The sequence below is a fragment of the Pieris brassicae genome, chromosome 2 (assembly GCF_905147105.1).
Source record: "Pieris brassicae chromosome 2, ilPieBrab1.1, whole genome shotgun sequence".
In the NCBI taxonomy this organism is placed as follows: domain Eukaryota; kingdom Metazoa; phylum Arthropoda; class Insecta; order Lepidoptera; family Pieridae; genus Pieris; species Pieris brassicae.
In genome coordinates, this window is record NC_059666.1 from 3,567,168 (window position 1) to 3,586,234 (window position 19,067).

Genomic DNA, 19,067 nt, shown 5'->3' on the forward strand with positions numbered 1-19,067 from the left:
ATTTGTCAACACTGAATTTTGTAAATGATCATATAATTATGATCGATGAATAAATGATCGTCTAAATCCATGTATTGAATATTTCTTACATAAGGACAGATAAAATACATAAGAATCCTAAAAGTAAATTCACGCTCTTAGAATGATGGGTTATCTTACTTTATATAATCGTATATACATATTATGTATATACGATTACGGATACAAAAACACGCAGTATCATCATTATGCCTCTGTCGAAAGCAAATTATTAGAAATAAAAGTAAGCACCTGTAAGCTTATGCAATTAAAACGTTGGAGCTTTTTCTTGTGTAGCCAAGGCGTGGAAAATTTAATCATAATTTTTAGTTTTGGCAAAGTCTTTATTGCGCAGTTCATCAACTATTGATACCTACTTCGTTTCTATAGAAACAGTTTGCAGACAACAACGTTGCCCTTTTTATGTTTAGTGATGCACCGATGTAGTGTTTTTAAAAACTCATGTGTTCGAGTTCCTGTCGACCCTTGGAGTAAAATGCCAAAAACTGCATACGAGCGAAACGACAAATCTCTGAATGAGCAATCTATTGATTCATCGACTACCATTTCTATGGCTGGCGACAATATTGATACTAAGAAATTAAAAGAATTTTACCATAGTATACCGGATTATAATGATATTAATCATTTACCGGCCAATGAGTTTTATTTAACTCTTAAGTCGTTGCGAGAAAAGAAAAAAATGATGTTGGGTATTGCTATAGAGAACATTGACTACGATAAAGTTTGTGGAACGATGATTGATGACTGTACAATACAATCAACAAAATGTGATATTCCACTAAAGAAAAATTTAATTGCGAATCGCCGTGCAAGTGTTGAATATACAGGTAGAGAATGCGTAAAACACCGAGCAAGGAAAACTAATGTTAATTCTTATACTATTGAAGTTAAAAGGGATGATGGCCCAGCGAAAAAAGATTTGATATTAAAAGGGAGTAACAAAAAATATCGTCCTAAAAGAAATCAATCAGCTTGCTCAATTTCATGGCACGACGATAAAATCGAGAACAAGAGTGAAGTTGATGAAAAATTTGATACATTTTTTCATACGGAAGATACTAATGCCATAATTAACGACGAATTTAAAACGCAGAGCATGCCATCCAGTCCATTGAGATCAAACCGTGCTGGAAGCAAACACCGAAACGTTACCATACCTAAGCCATTTAAAATGACTGAAAGGTATGTTTTGTATATTTTACGTTACAAAAAAGCTATTAACCAAATTTAGTAAGCATTTTCCAAAAAAAATAACAAAACAATATTATATATTTTTATTATCTGCTAACTCTATCTTTAATATTTTATATATAAACATCAGGGATGAAGAGGAACGCATTGTGAATGAACTTCGAAGCTTACAAAAATCATTTTCAGAAGACATGTTGAACCGGAAGTCAGCGAAAAAACAGTTTAAGGCACGTCCGGTACCCATCGAATCCCGGATACCATTATATGATAAGATTTTAGAAGACCAAGCTATGAGGTTATTTTTTCTCCTACGGCACACGTTTTATTTAGATTTTTGGTATATTTCGCGCTTACAATTTATTGCCAGTGTTTCAATATATTTATAATTTAATACACATATTAACACATTTTTTTGCTCTAAAATATAAATTATTCTCACGAACACCAATAGCTTGTTGGTTGATTTGTATTAACCCATATTTGTAATATCTTTTACGCGTTTATAATGATAATTATTAAATGAAACTAGAGTATGTAAATATTAGTCAAGACCCCCCTGTCTTCGTGGGTGATCCAGCTGAAAGCTCGAAGCATAAATATAAACGTTGGAATGGGTCCATGACGTTTTTTAAAAAAAAAATTACTAGCTTTGCTAGATTAGATTTCAATTATATATGCACAAGCGATGACCAAAAATTTACAATTGCACAGATTATAAAAAGAAAGTGTTACCTTTAGTATTACTAAATGGCGTCATGTACACCATTTTTGTAAATAATTAGAAACGTTAATATAATAAATAAAGCTTGAATATTAAATACAACATAATGTAATAAATTTGCTTTTAAATCCGTTAAAGCATATGTCCATGCAGTTAAAACCTTTCTGGCTAAATACTTTCAGACGAGCGATAACTAAAATTAACAGCGAAGCGGAGCTGAAGGCCCAAATGAAACCTTTCAGTTTTACAAAAAGGGAAGAAAATGGAAGCGGTGTCTGTGACAGGGCGGTTCAGGCTATGCCAAAATGCAAAAAGAAAAAGAAATTCAGGGCTCGAGCAGTACCAAAGAATTTATTCTCCAACTATTTTTATGACAAAATTAAAGAGGATAATTTTTTTCGGTAAGTCATTGTATGTGACATGTAAGGTTTTTTGTTATTCTCTTGATCGTTGCCTTTTGTAGAAGAATAAACCTACACAGAAATATGTTTAAAGTACGTGGATGTTTTAGTATGTTCGTAAGATTGTTTTTACTTTTATCATTGCGTGCAAAGTAAAATGGGAGTGTTGAGGACAAAACATTAAGTACAATTAAGAAGCTGATGCTAGCTTAACTAAGCGTAGAATAAAATAGAATGATCAGATTCCGGTTTGAGTCTGATGTCGTTATTTTTATAAGTTTTTTTAACTATTTAAAAAAATTCATTTACCATTAGGTGTTGCTATATAAAATATTACAAAAATCCTTTTATCTGTGTAGAAGAAATTTTTAATACTATTCTTTACTCGTAAACAATAATTTAAAGATCAATGAATCGTCGTATAAGAGCTGAAGAAATGTTGCGCAATGCCAGTTTTCCTGGAAGTATGGCCCTGCGAGAACGGAGTAGATTGTCTACTCCAGCTGCCCATAGTGATCTACCCATCGATCCATCCCCAGGACCGGGTGTTGCTTCAGTGTCTTCAGGTGATCTAAGATCAGCAAGTCCGACAAAAGGGCGCCGAAAATTGACAAAGAACTTCATCACAACTAGTCCACAACCATTTCGATTCAATACGGCTAGTAGGGCTGATAAAAAGGTAAAAAAATACATTAAATTATTTTTTTAATAGCTGGTGATTAGCTTTATCCGCCTGACAATCTAAATCCAATTTCTACCCACTGGATACGGTAAGCAAAATATTTCCTATTATTATTTTAGATGAAGGAAATAGAAAGAATTTATCGAGACAAATCGGATAGCACAAGTCAGCAGTGTGGTTCCGAGCCGGCAAAGGCCTATTCAGCGTTGGATTTGAATACTGCAGCAGTTGGTAGATCTAATTTAGCAGCGTTATTGCGAGCTGAGGCTGTACGGAGAAAATTTGACATAGAAGCTGCGCAGCGAATCTCTGAACAACGAAGAAAACATGAATCGAAATACAGGGATCGGTTGTTGAGGACTAAGCCAGCCTGGCATCTTGTGAAAAATAAGTAAGTTTTTATAAATTTAGTACGAAGCTTAGTAGCGTATATGATCGTTTGAATCATTTTTTGATAGTATTCAAGAACAAAATTATTCGTTATTGTCTTATACATATCAGATGTTATGATCAAATCAATTGAGTTCTCCTTTAAAAAAATACAATAACTATTCCTGTCTTTTGCGCTCGCACTTTACGCACACATAGCTCATTAAACCCGCAAAAACGATTTCAACGGAGAAGTTTTTTCTTGGCCGTTTATATATTTTTATTAGTATTTTAATTTGACACGAATTATCATTTTTTTCCTATTTTGTAATATCAACTCCATCTTTTACAGCCACGAAGAGGACATAGCAATAAGATTGCAAACTCGGAGAGATGAAGAGCGTCTTCGAAGGGAGGAGTTTCTGCATGAAATGGAATTAATGTATGGTCGAGTTCGGCAACAGCCCATGCTTTTTGAGAGGTATTACGCCCCCCGACCTCCAAATACACCAATTGATTTCACCCAGCTATCTCCAAGGAAGAGTCCAAAAAAGAAAAATCTACGAAAGAAGAGCTCTTGTAGATCGTCCGACATTGAAGATAATCTTATGAAGTATTTAGAGAAAATTGATAATAAAGTTTTTGAGGGCTCTGATGGTATGTGCAGCTCTGGTCGAGTTTAAATGTATTTATGGTAATCTTTGTCAAATATCATGTATTTATTCCACATGTGATTTCCTATAAATTAATAATTCCTATTTCCCCTTAAATAAATATTGTACATACACAACATTAATGGTCTTATTTCCTTATAGACTAAACGGAGTATCAGTTAATAATAATTTATATCTAATATCTAAGACTAGAAGATCTTGGTACGTTATCAGAATCTTCCAAAGAGAATAATATAACAGAAACAACATAAACTAAAGCTATTAACATATATTATCACAATAAATATTTAAATTATCGATAAATGGTTTTCGATCCAAGGCATATATTTCGATACCCTTGTATAGACACCAGGAATACCTGGACGGCCGCAATACTTCGAACCCGTACTTGTAATTCCAAATAGGTACCAGTTTACTTCATTATCTTCAATTACTTGTCCAATAAGGGGCCCTCCAGAGTCCCCTTGACAGCTGTCCTTGTTTTTAACTCCTCCAGCGCAGATTACAAAAGGATCTCTCGAATCACGATCCAAATTTAACGCCGCACGACATATATCGTAAGATACAGCGTTTATGGCCAGCTTGCGTTTCTTACTTGAAGTGCTACCTGAAAGAGTAAATTTGAGGGCAAGTGTGAGTTTACTTTCACCTCTAAGTAGTAAAAATCCGATATCGCGTAAATTGTGTAATAAATTTAAATCGGGTGCATACTTTGCATATATTCTCACTTCAATGAGAAGTACCTTTACTTTTACATAAATGGCAATTGTGTCTTTTAATTTTTTATTTGTCTTTATCTGATAATATTTTTTTCTGTTTTAACTCTCGGTAACTTGGCAATATTTTGTATGTAAGTTTGCACATGTAGGTACATTTCGTACCAAATGTACATTTCTACCGAGTAGAAAGTAGATATTTGAGTGAGACACTTACCATACTCTGTAATTCCCCACCCAGCTGTCATGTAAGAATTATCATTAGTATAATCTTGACTTGCAACATACTCAGTTGTTGGTAGGCACGCGGGTTTAATAAAGTCTGTAAATATTATTAATAATATTAATAAGGAGAAAATGGATACAAAATTCTGGGATGTGGAAAGATATGTAGGTTATATTATAGGGTTTAATATAGTTGTAGGTATGAGGTATAAATGTTATTAATATTAAATAGAACTTATTGTGTTTTTAAAAATACGTAATATAAATATGTCCTTTTCAGACATTTGTTTACATATGTAAAATATAAATTTCGCCGTATACTGGTTATATGAAATGAAATAATTCTGGACTTCTTATAGAAACGAAGGCACGAAAGTTTCAATTTTTCATTTATGGTTTGTTATTAAGCTCTATAAGGCTTGTTTAATCTTTATTCTAAAGCGTATTAGTCGCTTCGACAAGATCTTCTCTATCGCGGTCGGAAACAATAATAATACACACCAGTAAAGTTAACAGGTACATCCAAAACTAAAATAGCTATATCATGTATAGGATCGTTGCGTGGATTAAAGTTAGGATGTACTATTGTTTGTACTACTTTTCTATCTTCAGGCGGATCGCTGCATCTATTGTCACTGCAATCGACTGGTATCGTTGAATCCCATTCCCCAAGACGAACTGATATACTAAAAAACAGTTCATATGAGTTGGAACATTTTGGTGTATGTATTTCTTTAGACGAGAGAGAGAGAGAGCGAAAGAGAACTGTCACATATATATTTAATTTAAATCTTCATTCTCTGACGGAACTAAACCGGGTTTAAATTTAATTTAATTGATGTATTTGTTTAACTGAAAAGCGTTTGAAAGTTTTGTAGATTATGTAACAATATTGAACTTCATTGTTTTGCTTGGAGCTTTAACTACTAAGAATGTTATGGCACTTTAATCTACGTTACGTTGATATAATACTTACAGTTTTTTTTGTGTATTAAAGCAATGTGCTGCAGTTATCACATGCCGATTTGTTATTAGTGTCCCAGAACAAGCATAACCAACTACAAAAAAAAAACATTAACTCAAAAATGTAAAAAAAAAGAAATTATATTTGCAGAATAAACTCTTGCTGTATGGATAATATATTCTATGATATATTAAATAGGAATTTTATTAAGAAAACACTTTTTAAACGGATTGAAGCTATGTACTAGCTATGTATGTTTAAAAAGTGTTTTCTCAATGTGTAAAAGCTATGTCAACAAAATACAATACTAGGAATTTTTTGTTGTATTTGCTCATTGGGCTGTATTAAGTAATTAAATCCATGGTGCATCTTGAGGTAAATTTTTCTGTGTGCAATAAATCAAGAAACCGATTCGTCCAAGAAACTAACATCCACGTCATATCGTTATAGGTCTAGATTGCAGCACAGTTGATTTAAATATAACGACATATCTATATAAGGTAAACAATAAAACAATCCAAAAGCTCTAAAACCCTTAGGAGTTTACGCAACTAGGGGTAAGATTCAGAAACGAGACTACGCAAAGTTTACAAAAATCGATTGGATTTTGAATCACACCCTAAAACGAAGTGGTTTATATGTAAATGCTTACTATCGCTAAAATAAAGCCGAACAATCCAAGGAAAATCATGCAGTGATGCAATTTCTCCACCCACTATTCTGTCTTCAATCGCTTGTTTGCCACAAACTTTTCTAGATGGTAATATTGTAGGGTTGGGGCTAACCGGACGTCTTGCAAGTGTTCTAGTTGTAGTTGTACTTCTTGGAGGTAAAAATGTTGTGATTTCTTCTTGTTGAAAATGAATTACTGATTCGTCTGTCTCTGGCACTTTCTCTGTTGGTAATCCATCTGGAGTCGGACAGCATACCTGAAGTAATTAAATAACACATATAACACACAAGACAACACAACAGACAAGTCTTATGTACAAGGACGGATGGATTTTCGTATGATGCACTGTATTCTGAAATAGGTACATAATGTTACATCTTTATATTTAAATAACACGAGCGTTATAAAGGCAAGGTAATGTATGTTTAATGAATATATGATTAATTGTCCTCCATTTAAACTAATAGTAGTATACATCTCCCTTATAAAAACTATCTTCTCTCGTATATACCCTAAACTCAGATTTGTGTATCTGTTTCGTGATCATTTGTTTTTTTCGTATTTTTGATTGGTGAGTGAGCATCTTTCCGTGCCTATCACATGCCGTCGACTCTTTGGGCCGAAAGCATGCTGGTTTACTCGGGATGATTTTCTTAGCGAGTGTTAAATGCGCATATAGAAAGTCTATTTGTGCACGACCGGGTTTCGAACCTCAGGGATTAGAGTCGCACGCTGAAGCCTGGGCCACACTGCTTCTGTCTTTTAACATCAGTGTTTTAGTTAAATACTATTAACAAATTTAGATTTTGTATTTTACATACCACAGGCACAATATTAATACGTCCACACGATAATAAAGTCTCAAGTTGTGTGTCGTTATACTTCTTCAGTAAATCCATTGCAAATTTACAAGATACAAAAAGTTTGCAATACCCCTTTAAATTAATTCGCTGACATGGCTTATCCAGGATATCTTCTGAAATTATAACACGACAATTTAGAAAATGCACATAGAACATTAGGACTATCTACTTTCGCATTGGTTCAACTAAAATTGGTCGGTTTCGTGTTGCTTACTATAATTTAATTCGGCCAATTTAAAGATTTAGTGCATAAATAGATCCAGTGGAGTTACACTACACTTTAGGTCTGGAGCTCAGATTTTGTATCTGCTTCTTGGTCATTTCGTTTTTCAATAGTCAAATAGATGATCAGTCTTCTGTGTCTGACATAAGCCATCGATTTTTGTCTAAGGCATACCGTTTTCCTCACGATGGTTTTCGTTTACCGTATTTTAAATGCGACCATATAAAGTACATTAGTGCACAGTTGGGGTTCGAACCTGCGACCTTTTGGATGAGAGTCGCGCGCTGACGGTACTGCTCCTCATTAGAAATCATTATCATTCAGAAAGGTTTTGTGATTAATAAACTACGATTTTGACCTCAAAACCACTTTAACAACAACAAAATTCATCTGTACTTCTAAAATGACATTCAGTATTCAAAAATACAAAAAAACGTTTAAACTGTCACTATGTTACATAGCTTATGAGCATACATTTTTTAATATTAAAATGTTGCAGTTTATTTGTGGAATTTTTGGTTACATTCGCCTAAACATTATGTTGGATTGTCCATTATTCAAGTATACCTAGTCTGGGTATGGCCAAAAAGAAACTTGACGGTAAAAAATATTAATTGACCAAGTCTGCTGTTTTATCTACAAATATTTCCAGTTTGCCTTGAAGACAAGTCGCAACTATCGCCCTATTTTCATAATACAAGACAAGTGGATGACCTCTTACAATCTAACCTTTGTCTTGTCTAAACTAAAAGTCTACTGCAAATATATAACCTAAAAAGTATCAATGAATAATAAACACAAACATAATAACCCTACAGTATCTAGATATATGACATACTCAAAGGTATGTAACATTATCAATTATATATGTTTTGTTATTAAAAAGCTTGAGTTATATATATTATAGAGACACGGATATAAGTCTTTATTATAAAACTTTGCTGATTCTCATGAATCAGTTTGTTTTGCAACAGATGGAAAACCCAATGTACCTACGCGCATAATAATAATACTAATTAGGCACTTACCACTTAAACAAGTTGACAAGGTGAGTAATAAAATCCAAAGCGAACACACTTTGTACATATTTATCAATGTTTTCGGTATTATTTTCAATATCATGATGATTATATTAAATTTTAACAAAATTACACTCCGTTTCCTCCTTGTATCAGAGACATACTAACGCATGTCTGCCCTGTGCTTTAGTATAAGACCTAGATATATGTACGTCATTTGTTTAAAAGTTATGTACAACTTAGTAAAATCAAACCTACGGGACTTTAAATCTTAGAGTATATTTTTGTCATAATGTAGTTTTTTCTATTTATTCCAATAACGTCAACATTCAGAACAGTATGTTATAATATACGCTATTTTATAAACATTAAATTTAGTAGATATTAGGTGGTATATAACTAAGTATTTAAATAATATTAAATAGCTTAACAATCAATAAAATGGCATATAAAATCGTCTATTTTTATTACAAATTTTATCATAAACTTAAGAATATTTATATATATTATTTGTGAAATGGTTGATATGTCCTCAAAAAGATTTCGTGATATATGAAAAAATGTATCATATATTCCAATTCAATTTTTTTATAATTTTCTTTTAATTATTTCAATTGATGCCGGCACCACTGTCTTATTATTGTAAGATATAAGTCGCAGCTGTGATAAATTAAAAACATTAAAATAAAGCTATAACATTTCAATATTATCTAAAATCCATTTCATAAATTGGGGTACAGAAGCATACACTCCAGGTTTTCTTATTCCGCATATAGTAGGGCCAAATGACACGACACCCATAAGAAAACTTTTGGGTCCTTCCAGTGTGTCAAATACCTGGAAATATTATTCGTTTTTAAATTAATGACGAACTTCTTGGAGAAATGTTGGGGTTTCAACTAATCGCAATTAATAAATGTCGATTGTGTTTTTATGAAATATCAAAATAGTATTTTTCTAGGTAATGAACGTCAATAATGAAAGAAAAGATGTTTCTATTTGTGAGATTAAATTTATTAGAAGTTCTAAAATCAAAGGCGTAGGACGGACTAAAATAACTCTTTTCAATAGTAAAGTTTTTGTTTTACAACATTCGAAGAAGGTTATTATTACAGTGTTATGCGTCCTACTTTAATTACTTTTGATGTCGGAATTGTAACCTCTTTGGACACATTTGATTGACGGGTTTTTCATAAGCTAAACAAAAGCCTCAAACTTTAATGGTTTATTACTTTAATAACATATAACATTTACAACAATAAATAATATTACAGTTGAGAAGGTATTGGGAGACTGGTTTCCAAAGCAAACATGTGATATGGATTACCAGGCTTCCATTCCACAGCAAAGTCATATTGAGTGGAACAAAAAGTATATACATATTGTAGGCAAACAAATTTAACGTTTTAAATAAGGAAAGAAAAAACAAAGCAGTCAACTAGTTAGAAGTTAGTAGAAATAAAGTTATATGGGTGTATGTTAAGATGTGAGTATGTGAGTGTGTGTATGTGTGTGTGATAGTGGGAGAGGTTATGTACGCGTGTGTGAGTGAGTGTTAGAAGGGTGTCAGGCACACGCCTGAGAACATATGTGAAAATTATTTTAATACATCTAGCAGATTTTTTTGAGAACTTAATAGTTGTCTTGCAAGATCGTAACGTAAATTGAAATAAGCCCTACCTTCATCAGTGGACCTCCTGAGTCGCCACCACAGGCATCCTTATTTAATTGTGCGCCTGCGCATATTTCTGATCTTGACAGTTTGAAGCCTTTACCAAAAGTCTCACAAGTTTCTGGTTTTACTATTGGGATCTAGAGATAAATTTAATCCATTATATAAGACTACCTCTTTGTGTCAGGTTTTAACTGACAAATTTGGTTATTATGATATTTTTTTAAAGGTAAGGCAAACAGCGTCCTGTGCCTGACACACGTCGTTAATATTGTGTGTATGTCTGACACTTGCTGTTCTCCAGCACCGTATAAGAAAGTGCTCACTTAGTAATTGGTGTATGGTGTTGCCAATCTAGGTAAAACTGCTCTTACCGAAACAAATTGTAATATTTTTGCGCGTTCCTCTGTCGTCATGTTCATTTTACCCCATCCTGCCACTGTTAATATCTCACCAATTTTTAAGTCAGCTAATTCCTCGTCTCTGGGTAAACATATTGGAGTCACATAATCTGAAAAAAGTGTATTTTTTATTGCATATTATAAGCATTATATTAAAATACTTTCTTAAATCCTACACGTTCTTATAACAATGAAATTATATATAATTATGATAAATATATTAAGTATATATAAATAAATATATTAAGAAATGTTAAATAATTTGTAATAAATGTTATATTTCATTTCGAGTTAAATCAATAAAAGTAAAAGGAGTTAAAGAAAAATTAACTTATCTGCGAGCGATATAGCCAGCCTTCTTTGCCAAAACAATTTTATTGAACTACATTAAGGTATTTGTTAATAATTAAAACCTTTCAAAGTTAGAGTGTACATCCTCCTAAAGGTCGGCAACGCACCCACTATATGGGGTGGCCGAAAAACGACTTTTTCGCCACCTGTATATGGGTGTCTATAGGCTTCGATGACTACCCTTTTTGGCCGTCCCGTAGGCTCGTTTCGCCACCCTATCATATAAAAAAAATATCTTATCGGCTCGCATCAGTTGGAAAACCAAGCAAAAGGAAAAAGTCTTTCCTGCATAATGATTGTTAGATATTGCGGAAACATCGGCGATACAAGGACACAGATATGGGATTTTATTAACGATGAAAGCTGTTTACGTATATAAAAAATAAATTAAGGAGGTTAACATATTAATAAACATTCGAGAGAAAGTAATCAAATAAATGCGTAAATTTTTATCACCTTCTGGTGCAGTTACTATAGCCTTTTATGGGGTTTTGTTATAAAGTAATTAATAATAAATTAGTTAGTATATTTGATAAAAGTTTCTAATTAAGAAAAACAGTTTAAAAATGTATTTTAATGACCATACAGTCCTATTTAAGTAACAATGTGTTTTACTTTAGTTTTTTCTTTGGCCAGCCAAATGGAAAACTTTAATAACTAAATGTGGTAGCGTGGTAAATTTTCAACCTTTTGGTCGCGTATTCAAACCCCCGGATACACTTTTGCTATTCAATCAACGCTGTTGTCGAAAAGTCGTCCCCTTTGTGAAGCGGGAACTTCCTATGCCTAGTAAGTTTTTTTAAATTTCTAAAATAACTGAAAAAATGGCAATTTTCCTCAAACGGGTATGCTCTGCCGAGAAAAAGCGAAGAGCTCTGGCCTGGGCTTTAACTGTTTTTCCTAGATATGTAATAGATCTAATAGATACCGCGGGGTTCCCATGTCTCGACTCAAAATATGTGTATTTTTTTTTAATTGTTAGTGAAATAATTGCCAATTTTCATCAAACAGGTAAGCTCGGCCGAGACAAAGCGTATTAAATTGTGTTAGCCAAGATATCTAATAGACCTTATAGAAACCGCAAAGTTCCCATGTCTATACAATAAAGTTTTTTATTTAATTTATAAAAAATTAACAAAAAAGCTCATAATTTCGTTTTCTCCTCTTTTTTTTATAATGTAACTTATTTATTTTTGTATTTATATTATATTACAAATGAATGTGTTGTTTATTTATCAAAATCGATAAGAAGTGCTCTGCTGCGATGCTGGTAGAGCATTTTACGCTTTAAAAAAAAATTCAGTGTATTTCTTTTTAAGAACTCTTTCTAAAAAGTATCAGGAACTATAGAACTGTTGCATGTGCTACGAGAACTCTATTTTTTTGTGCTTCGCTGGTAAGTGCTTTGCTAACTTCACAGACACAATGGATCGTGGCTATAATATCACCAGATAATCATAAACATGCATATAAATCGCACAATATGTTGGTAAGCGCAAAACTCGAAAACGGGTGGACCAATTTGAGTATCTTTTTTTTATTAATTCATCGAATCCTGGCGAAGCTTTTTTTGGAAAGAAAAAAAATATAATAACACAAGTAGTAGTACACCTATAAACAAGTTTTTATTCGGGAAAGACTACCAGTCTGTGGGGCACCTTAGCAATAGTCCGTTGGTATGTAGCTACAAAAAAAAACAAAAAAAAACGTAAAAGTAAAATAATCGTATAATAAAAAAACACGTACCATTTAACTCCACTGGTCTATCAAGAAGGATTAAAGCGATATCATTGTGAAAGGGAGGTGTATTGAAGTTCTGATGAATTCGCTTTGTTCTCATTCTTCTATCTTGGTACGGGGGTGCACACACTTGTAACTGACAATCCGGATTTGTCTCCGTGTTATATTCACCCAAACGTATGGTCGATCTGTTAATAATATATAGGTTTAAAGATATAAAATCAAACAAACACAAATTGATATGTTGTCATAGCTCTCTTTACTTGGGTCAAAATTCCCGGCGAGTTTTTCGTCCTTTATGAAAGGAATTGTTAAACTTTTAGTTTTGTTTATTACCTTACTAATAAAGTTGCATATACAGTGAATATATGATTGCTTAACGTTTATTATTTGTGTGCTGTTATAAATTTCTTTTGGAGAGGTTATGGTATATAAATATAAGTTTGATCAATTTGTTTTTTTTCTTGAAATACATCAGACTACATTGCGTAGGGAGAAATAATAATAGTTCACCATTGACTGTAAGTGTTTGAAGTGATGGATTATATAGGTTGATTTGAAATGTTTATCGTTCGAATCAGAAGATTATATAAACTAAAGCTGTTCATAAAAATTATCAGTAATATTAAATTCGACAACTCAATAACCAGTGCATATTTTTTCACAGAATGGCTAACCCTAACATGTACGAGAAATGCCTTACCGTTTTGTTTGTCAGGCGTAAAAAGTCAGAAGTAAATCATAAGGTTGCTTCGTGGAAAATATTTATGTATAAAAGTGGGAACAAATATTTAATGTATTTGCAGAACCTTATTGTCACCTGAGTCTGTACAGTGGGAACATTTATGATAGCGATATCTTATAAAACTTTTAAAGTAATAAAAGTAAAAGATTGGTGAAAAGATTCTTGCCAGTTCTTGTTACCCACTCTACGCCCCTGATTTACGAACTGGTAGTGAATTTAGAATTAATTTAACTTCTTTTCTGACGTTCAGAAGTGTACTTTTACCTATATGAATCAAGTTATTTTGACTTTGACTTTGAATGGTTGCTTAGAAGTTTCCTGGAACCCGCAAACCCAAGAAAAAGGGTTTCATTGTATAACTTACACTTCATATTCCCCAGCGGTTTGTAGACAGTGAGCTGCTGTAAGGATATGTCGATCGGATATTAGGGCTCCACCACACAACCAATCTAGCTCATCTTCTCCATCAACTATAAGTAAAAAGACTTTAAATATAAAAAAGGTACAGCTTCAAGCTTTTAGGTTTCTGTTGCATGATCAGTTGTTTTTTGTAATGGGTAAGAAGTGCCGGAGACACGCCGTCGATTTTTTGAGTCTAGGGCACGGGCGAGTTTTAAAAGCACACATAAGCAGAAAGTCCATTAGTTCATAGCCGGGGTTCAAAACCTCGGCCTCAGGGATGAGAGTCGCACTCTGAAGCCACGAGGCCAACTTGCCAGTTTTCTTAAAATATTTTAAATTCGAATCGTAAGACAGTATATCAATTCTAGAGAGATTCCCCAGATTGTGTCAGTCTTTAGTAATTAAAGTATATTCTTACTTTTATAACCAATACGTATAATCCAAGGAAATTGACCTAAAGAGGCATTTAAACCTCCGATGATTCGATCAGCTACGCTAAAACCACAATCGTATTGGTCAAGTTCTATCCAAGCTGGATGGTTAGAGATGTCCGTCCTCTGCTCTTCTGTAATATATTGGTGTAATAGACAAGAAAATGTATGCTTGTCCGTTATATAGCTGACAAGCATACATTATCTTGAAACTTCATATTTTTTTATAGAAAACCGGCAACACATTGATAGTGTCAATGGGCGGCGGTATCACCTAACATCACATGAGCCTCCTGCCCGTTTGTCCCCTGTTCTATATAAATAAAAAATTAAATAAATTGCCTAATGGTAAATCTATGTTTATTTGGGAACCATAGATTACTAGGTCTGCTATATGTTTATTTAAAAAAACATTTGAAAACGATGAATAAGCCATCGCTTACCAGACAATGATATAATCGGGACTATAATTATTATTCTAAGTCATAATGTTGTGCATATTACCAAACCGCAAGCCACAAATACAATCTACATAGTACTATCAATAACACTGGGTATTTCCGAAATTATACTTTAATTGCTTTTAAGGATAAACCAAAAGCTTTTAAAAGAATTTAATTAAAACATCGATACTGTTGGGTGAACGATTTTGACGATAACACAATAAAAGTGGTTTACCGTAACCCCATGAGAAATGATTCATTTTTTGTTAGACTCTTAAAATACGGTATTGAATCTCGGACCCGTTTTGCATCATCATCGATAAGACTTGTTGCTCATAATGGGAAAATTTTACGGCAAGATGATTCAAGGAAGAAATTACGGCATCACATCCGCCAAGGAACTGTTTACATTAACACAAGAAACCTGGTGCTATAAGTTGTTAACCCTTTAGTAGAAAAGTGGCACTTGGAGAAGAGTTTTGATGTTTATGCATACTCTTAAAATATGGTAATAATACGACTTTTTGCAAATTTTAAGGCAAGATGATTCAAGGAAGAAGTCACGGCATCACATCCGCCGAGGAACTGTTTACATTAACACAAGAAACTTGGTGGTATAAGTTGTTAACCCTTTAGTAATAAAGTGGCACTTGGAGAAGAGTTTTGATGTTTATGCATACTCTTAAAATATGGTAATAATACGACTTTTTGCAAATTTTAAGGCAAGATGATTTAAGGAAGAAGTCACGGCATCACATCCGCCAAGGAACTGTTTACATTAACACAAGAAACCTGGTGGTATAAGTTGTTAACCCTTTAGTAATAAAGTGGCACTTGGAGAAGAGTTTTGATGTTTATGCATACTCTTAAAATATGGTAATAATACGACTTTTTGCAAATTTTAAGGCAAGATGATTCAAGGAAGAAGTCACGGCATCACATCCGCCAAGGAACTGTTTACATTAACACAAGAAACCTGGTGGTATAAGTTGTTAACCCTTTAGTAATAAAGTGGCACTTGGAGAAGAGTTTTGATGTTGTTGTCTTTTTGCAAATTTTAAGGCAAGAGACGGCCTTGTAGAAGGAAGATGTCGTGGTAGCGTAACGTACGGGAGTGGACCGGCATCACATCCGCCGTGGACCTGTTTAGATTGGAACAGGACACCTGAGAGTTCAAGTTGGGAACCAACATTTACCAATAAAGTGGTAGTGAAGAAGAAGTAAGATGTTTTGACATATTTTGTTTTCTAAAATGTTGTCAAACTTCAATACCTTTTTGACAGCCGTGTAAAGCATGACTTACCCGGCTGATGAATTTTGTTAATAACATAATCACAGAAATCTATTCACTAAGTTAATAACACTATAATATCATGATGTTGTAATGTGTTTAGTAACGTATGAATCTTAGATGATGATCTAATAGTTATTATTGACACTTTTACACTCGTTTTTTTTACACTCGATGACGCTATGAATATTACAATTATTGTTATTAACCCCAGTTGAACTATGGCTTTAAGGGGTTTTATCAGAATTCCGTCATATCTGGGTTTATCAAAAAACAAAATTAATATTTTCCTCATGGATCTCTTACCTATAACACTGCCGTATGTTATAACCAAACATAATAAATATTTAACTTTAATATACATATTTTCACATCTATGCTCTCTTTGAGCATAAACACATGATTACTGTTCTAATACTCATAAATTAACTACACCAATTTGATATGGTTACGATTAGTTTTTATGATTTATAAAGTGAGCGAACACACTGCATACAAAAATGTCTATATAGTGTTACAAGCTAGGGGATCGGATAGAAAATGCCGTGGATTTCTTCAAGGGTTTATTTATTGGTAAATCAAATGAGGAATTTATGGGCACAAATTAATAGCAGAAATGCACTTATAGCACACAAAAACAATCACTTATTACTTCACTTATGCACACTTCACACAGTACTTTATCACTTATATTCACTTTTATCGCTTCGGTGTTTCGCTCTTGTTATCGCATTCAAAACTAAGTCTAGTCGCGTTTCGGCTCGCTTATATATCCCTGGGAATAATTCTAAACAATATTCGAGAACTTTCTAGGCGGGCTTGCTACTGAGTAGCGATTGCACAATTCTAGAGCGTTCGCACTCTTTGTCTCTTTCGCACGTTGCTCCGTCCTTGTCGTACGGCGTTCTAGAGTGCTCGTCTAGTTTCGAGAAAGTTCTGATCTTCTCTCTCTCTCTCGTATCATTTCGTCCTTGTCTCACACCTAGAAAGTTCGGTCTAGAATATTCCTTCATCAAAGGGGTATAACTAGGCCTAACTAGAACTCAAACTTAAAATAATTTTATTCATATCGGTAAACAAGTACACCTATGAACGTCAGAAAAGAAGTTAAATTAATTGTAAATTTACATTTCACATAATTTTTAAATCGCTAAGTTTTGAATCATACAAATTGTTTGAACTGGAGCAAACAATCTCAAGGATAAGGATCATTTAATATGGCATATATAGTTCTCCCAGTGGTAGTTTAACATATTCGCAAGTCGAGTCAGATCACAGATTTGTGGCCACAACTACCAATCCGAGGCTACAACAAATTCTTTATACTATCAGTAACATTCCATTACAGGCTAAACGTATTGCAGTCATGAACCGCATAAAGTTGGACTGAGGCAAATCCTACTACGGTAAGGATAAACAGAGCCAGCAACTTATTAATGTTAAGCTGTTTCTATATTCGTGTTAAAGCGTGTAATGTGTTTTGTGAGAAAGTAAACTTTAAGTACGGATTGCTTTAGGGACTCCAAACTATCATGGCGTTTAGAGCAAGCCGTACTCTCTAAAACTGACCATAAATCATAATCCAGAGGATTAAGATCGGGACTAGACGACGGCCAGTCTTCAGATCTGATGAAGAGCGAAACGTTCGTTTCCAACCAAGAGTTTACTGCGTAGCTAGTCCATTTTTGGTTATTGACCATGATGTTATTAAGGGGCTACTACCTTCTCAAAAATGGTATCTTTTTACACTTATGTCGATTTTTTGATACCCTTTTTACAAAAGTATGGCTCAGTCACTCCTTCATAGCTAACACCCCACTAAACCATCACTAAAGTCAGATAGTGCCCACGTTGCACTCTGTCGACTAATTGGGAAGCTTTCTTAGAGCTTTGAGCATAAATACGGTCAATTTGTTTGTTAAAATGTTGCTCAATTGTAAAAAAAAACTCATCCGTAATCAAATTCGAATTGACCACCCTATTCTTTTAAAAGTATCAGTTAAGAAATTACCAGTACGTCTCTTATAGGCTTCAGACAGGATTTCTTCGAATTCTTTCCCTTACTGCTTTGACTACCCTATTCGTACGAACACTACATAGACGGCCGATCTTTTTTTTATCTGTCACACATAGAGGAGGTCTCGTTGTACCTATTAATAGCCCGGTCAATAAATATTTTACTAAAACCGAGGGTATAGAGTGTTTTAAAAATGGCATTTGGCTCCCAGTGATTCGGTTCTCTTTATCATCCCACTCCATTTTAATATCGCAAAATATTGTAGAATGATTAGCGCCAAAATGAGCAAATCTCAATGGACAATCATATAAAAATGAAAGATTCCAAATTCAAATCTAATATATATATTTTTTTAATTGTAACAGTATTTATGGCCAGACTAAGTACTATAGAAAAAATGCAAATAACAAATCATTGATTTGAATAAATCATTTTGTCAACTTACCATATGATAAAAAACTGTAATATTATTTTTGATTTTCAACCACGACTGCTGTAAAACACGCAAATATTGAAAAATCTAAATCATAGCGTTAATATCAATTAAGTCTTAGTGCCAGCGACGACATTGACGCGAACTCCTTGGAGTTTTCAGTTTGCGTTGAAAAGTTTAAAAATGCAGTCGTATTTCCTTAAATAATTCAGAACTTTTGTTCGCTGTTTCAGTCATTCAAAGGACGGTAGATTTTCTTAACAACCGAACGATTCAATAAATACAGTTTTAAATTTAAACGTAAAGACGAATCCATATTAAAATTCAAGAGATTCAAATTCGTATCACAAGTCTCGTCTTGACCGTTGTCAAATCGGT

The 19,067-nt window shown here is 33.5% G+C and overlaps 3 protein-coding genes across 3 annotated transcripts; 1 reads left to right on the forward strand and 2 right to left on the reverse strand.

The window, feature by feature from the left end:
• Positions 1 to 451: 451 nt before the first annotated feature.
• LOC123720201 (protein FAM161A) lies at positions 452 to 4,165 on the forward strand. The gene is made up of 6 exons (XM_045676735.1): positions 452 to 1,224; positions 1,364 to 1,528; positions 2,137 to 2,355; positions 2,761 to 3,034; positions 3,157 to 3,428; positions 3,759 to 4,165. The coding sequence occupies exons 1-6, from the start codon at positions 452 to 454 to the stop codon at positions 4,087 to 4,089; spliced, it is 2,034 nt and encodes a 677-aa protein (XP_045532691.1). The 3' UTR covers positions 4,090 to 4,165.
• A 168-nt stretch (positions 4,166 to 4,333) lies between these two features.
• LOC123719993 (CLIP domain-containing serine protease 2-like) lies at positions 4,334 to 8,995 on the reverse strand. The gene is made up of 7 exons (XM_045676370.1): positions 8,773 to 8,995; positions 7,480 to 7,634; positions 6,638 to 6,914; positions 5,998 to 6,079; positions 5,523 to 5,707; positions 5,014 to 5,118; positions 4,334 to 4,687 (listed from the first exon to the last, which is right to left on the reverse strand). The coding sequence occupies exons 1-7, from the start codon at positions 8,864 to 8,866 to the stop codon at positions 4,368 to 4,370; spliced, it is 1,218 nt and encodes a 405-aa protein (XP_045532326.1). The 5' UTR covers positions 8,867 to 8,995; the 3' UTR covers positions 4,334 to 4,367.
• A 453-nt stretch (positions 8,996 to 9,448) lies between these two features.
• Positions 9,449 to 16,677, reverse strand: LOC123719994 (CLIP domain-containing serine protease 2-like). Its single transcript, XM_045676372.1, has 7 exons — positions 16,546 to 16,677; positions 14,493 to 14,639; positions 14,037 to 14,142; positions 12,934 to 13,115; positions 10,810 to 10,946; positions 10,444 to 10,575; positions 9,449 to 9,600 (listed from the first exon to the last, which is right to left on the reverse strand). The coding sequence occupies exons 1-7, from the start codon at positions 16,601 to 16,603 to the stop codon at positions 9,454 to 9,456; spliced, it is 909 nt and encodes a 302-aa protein (XP_045532328.1). The 5' UTR covers positions 16,604 to 16,677; the 3' UTR covers positions 9,449 to 9,453.
• Between the last annotated feature and the right edge of the window lie 2,390 nt (positions 16,678 to 19,067).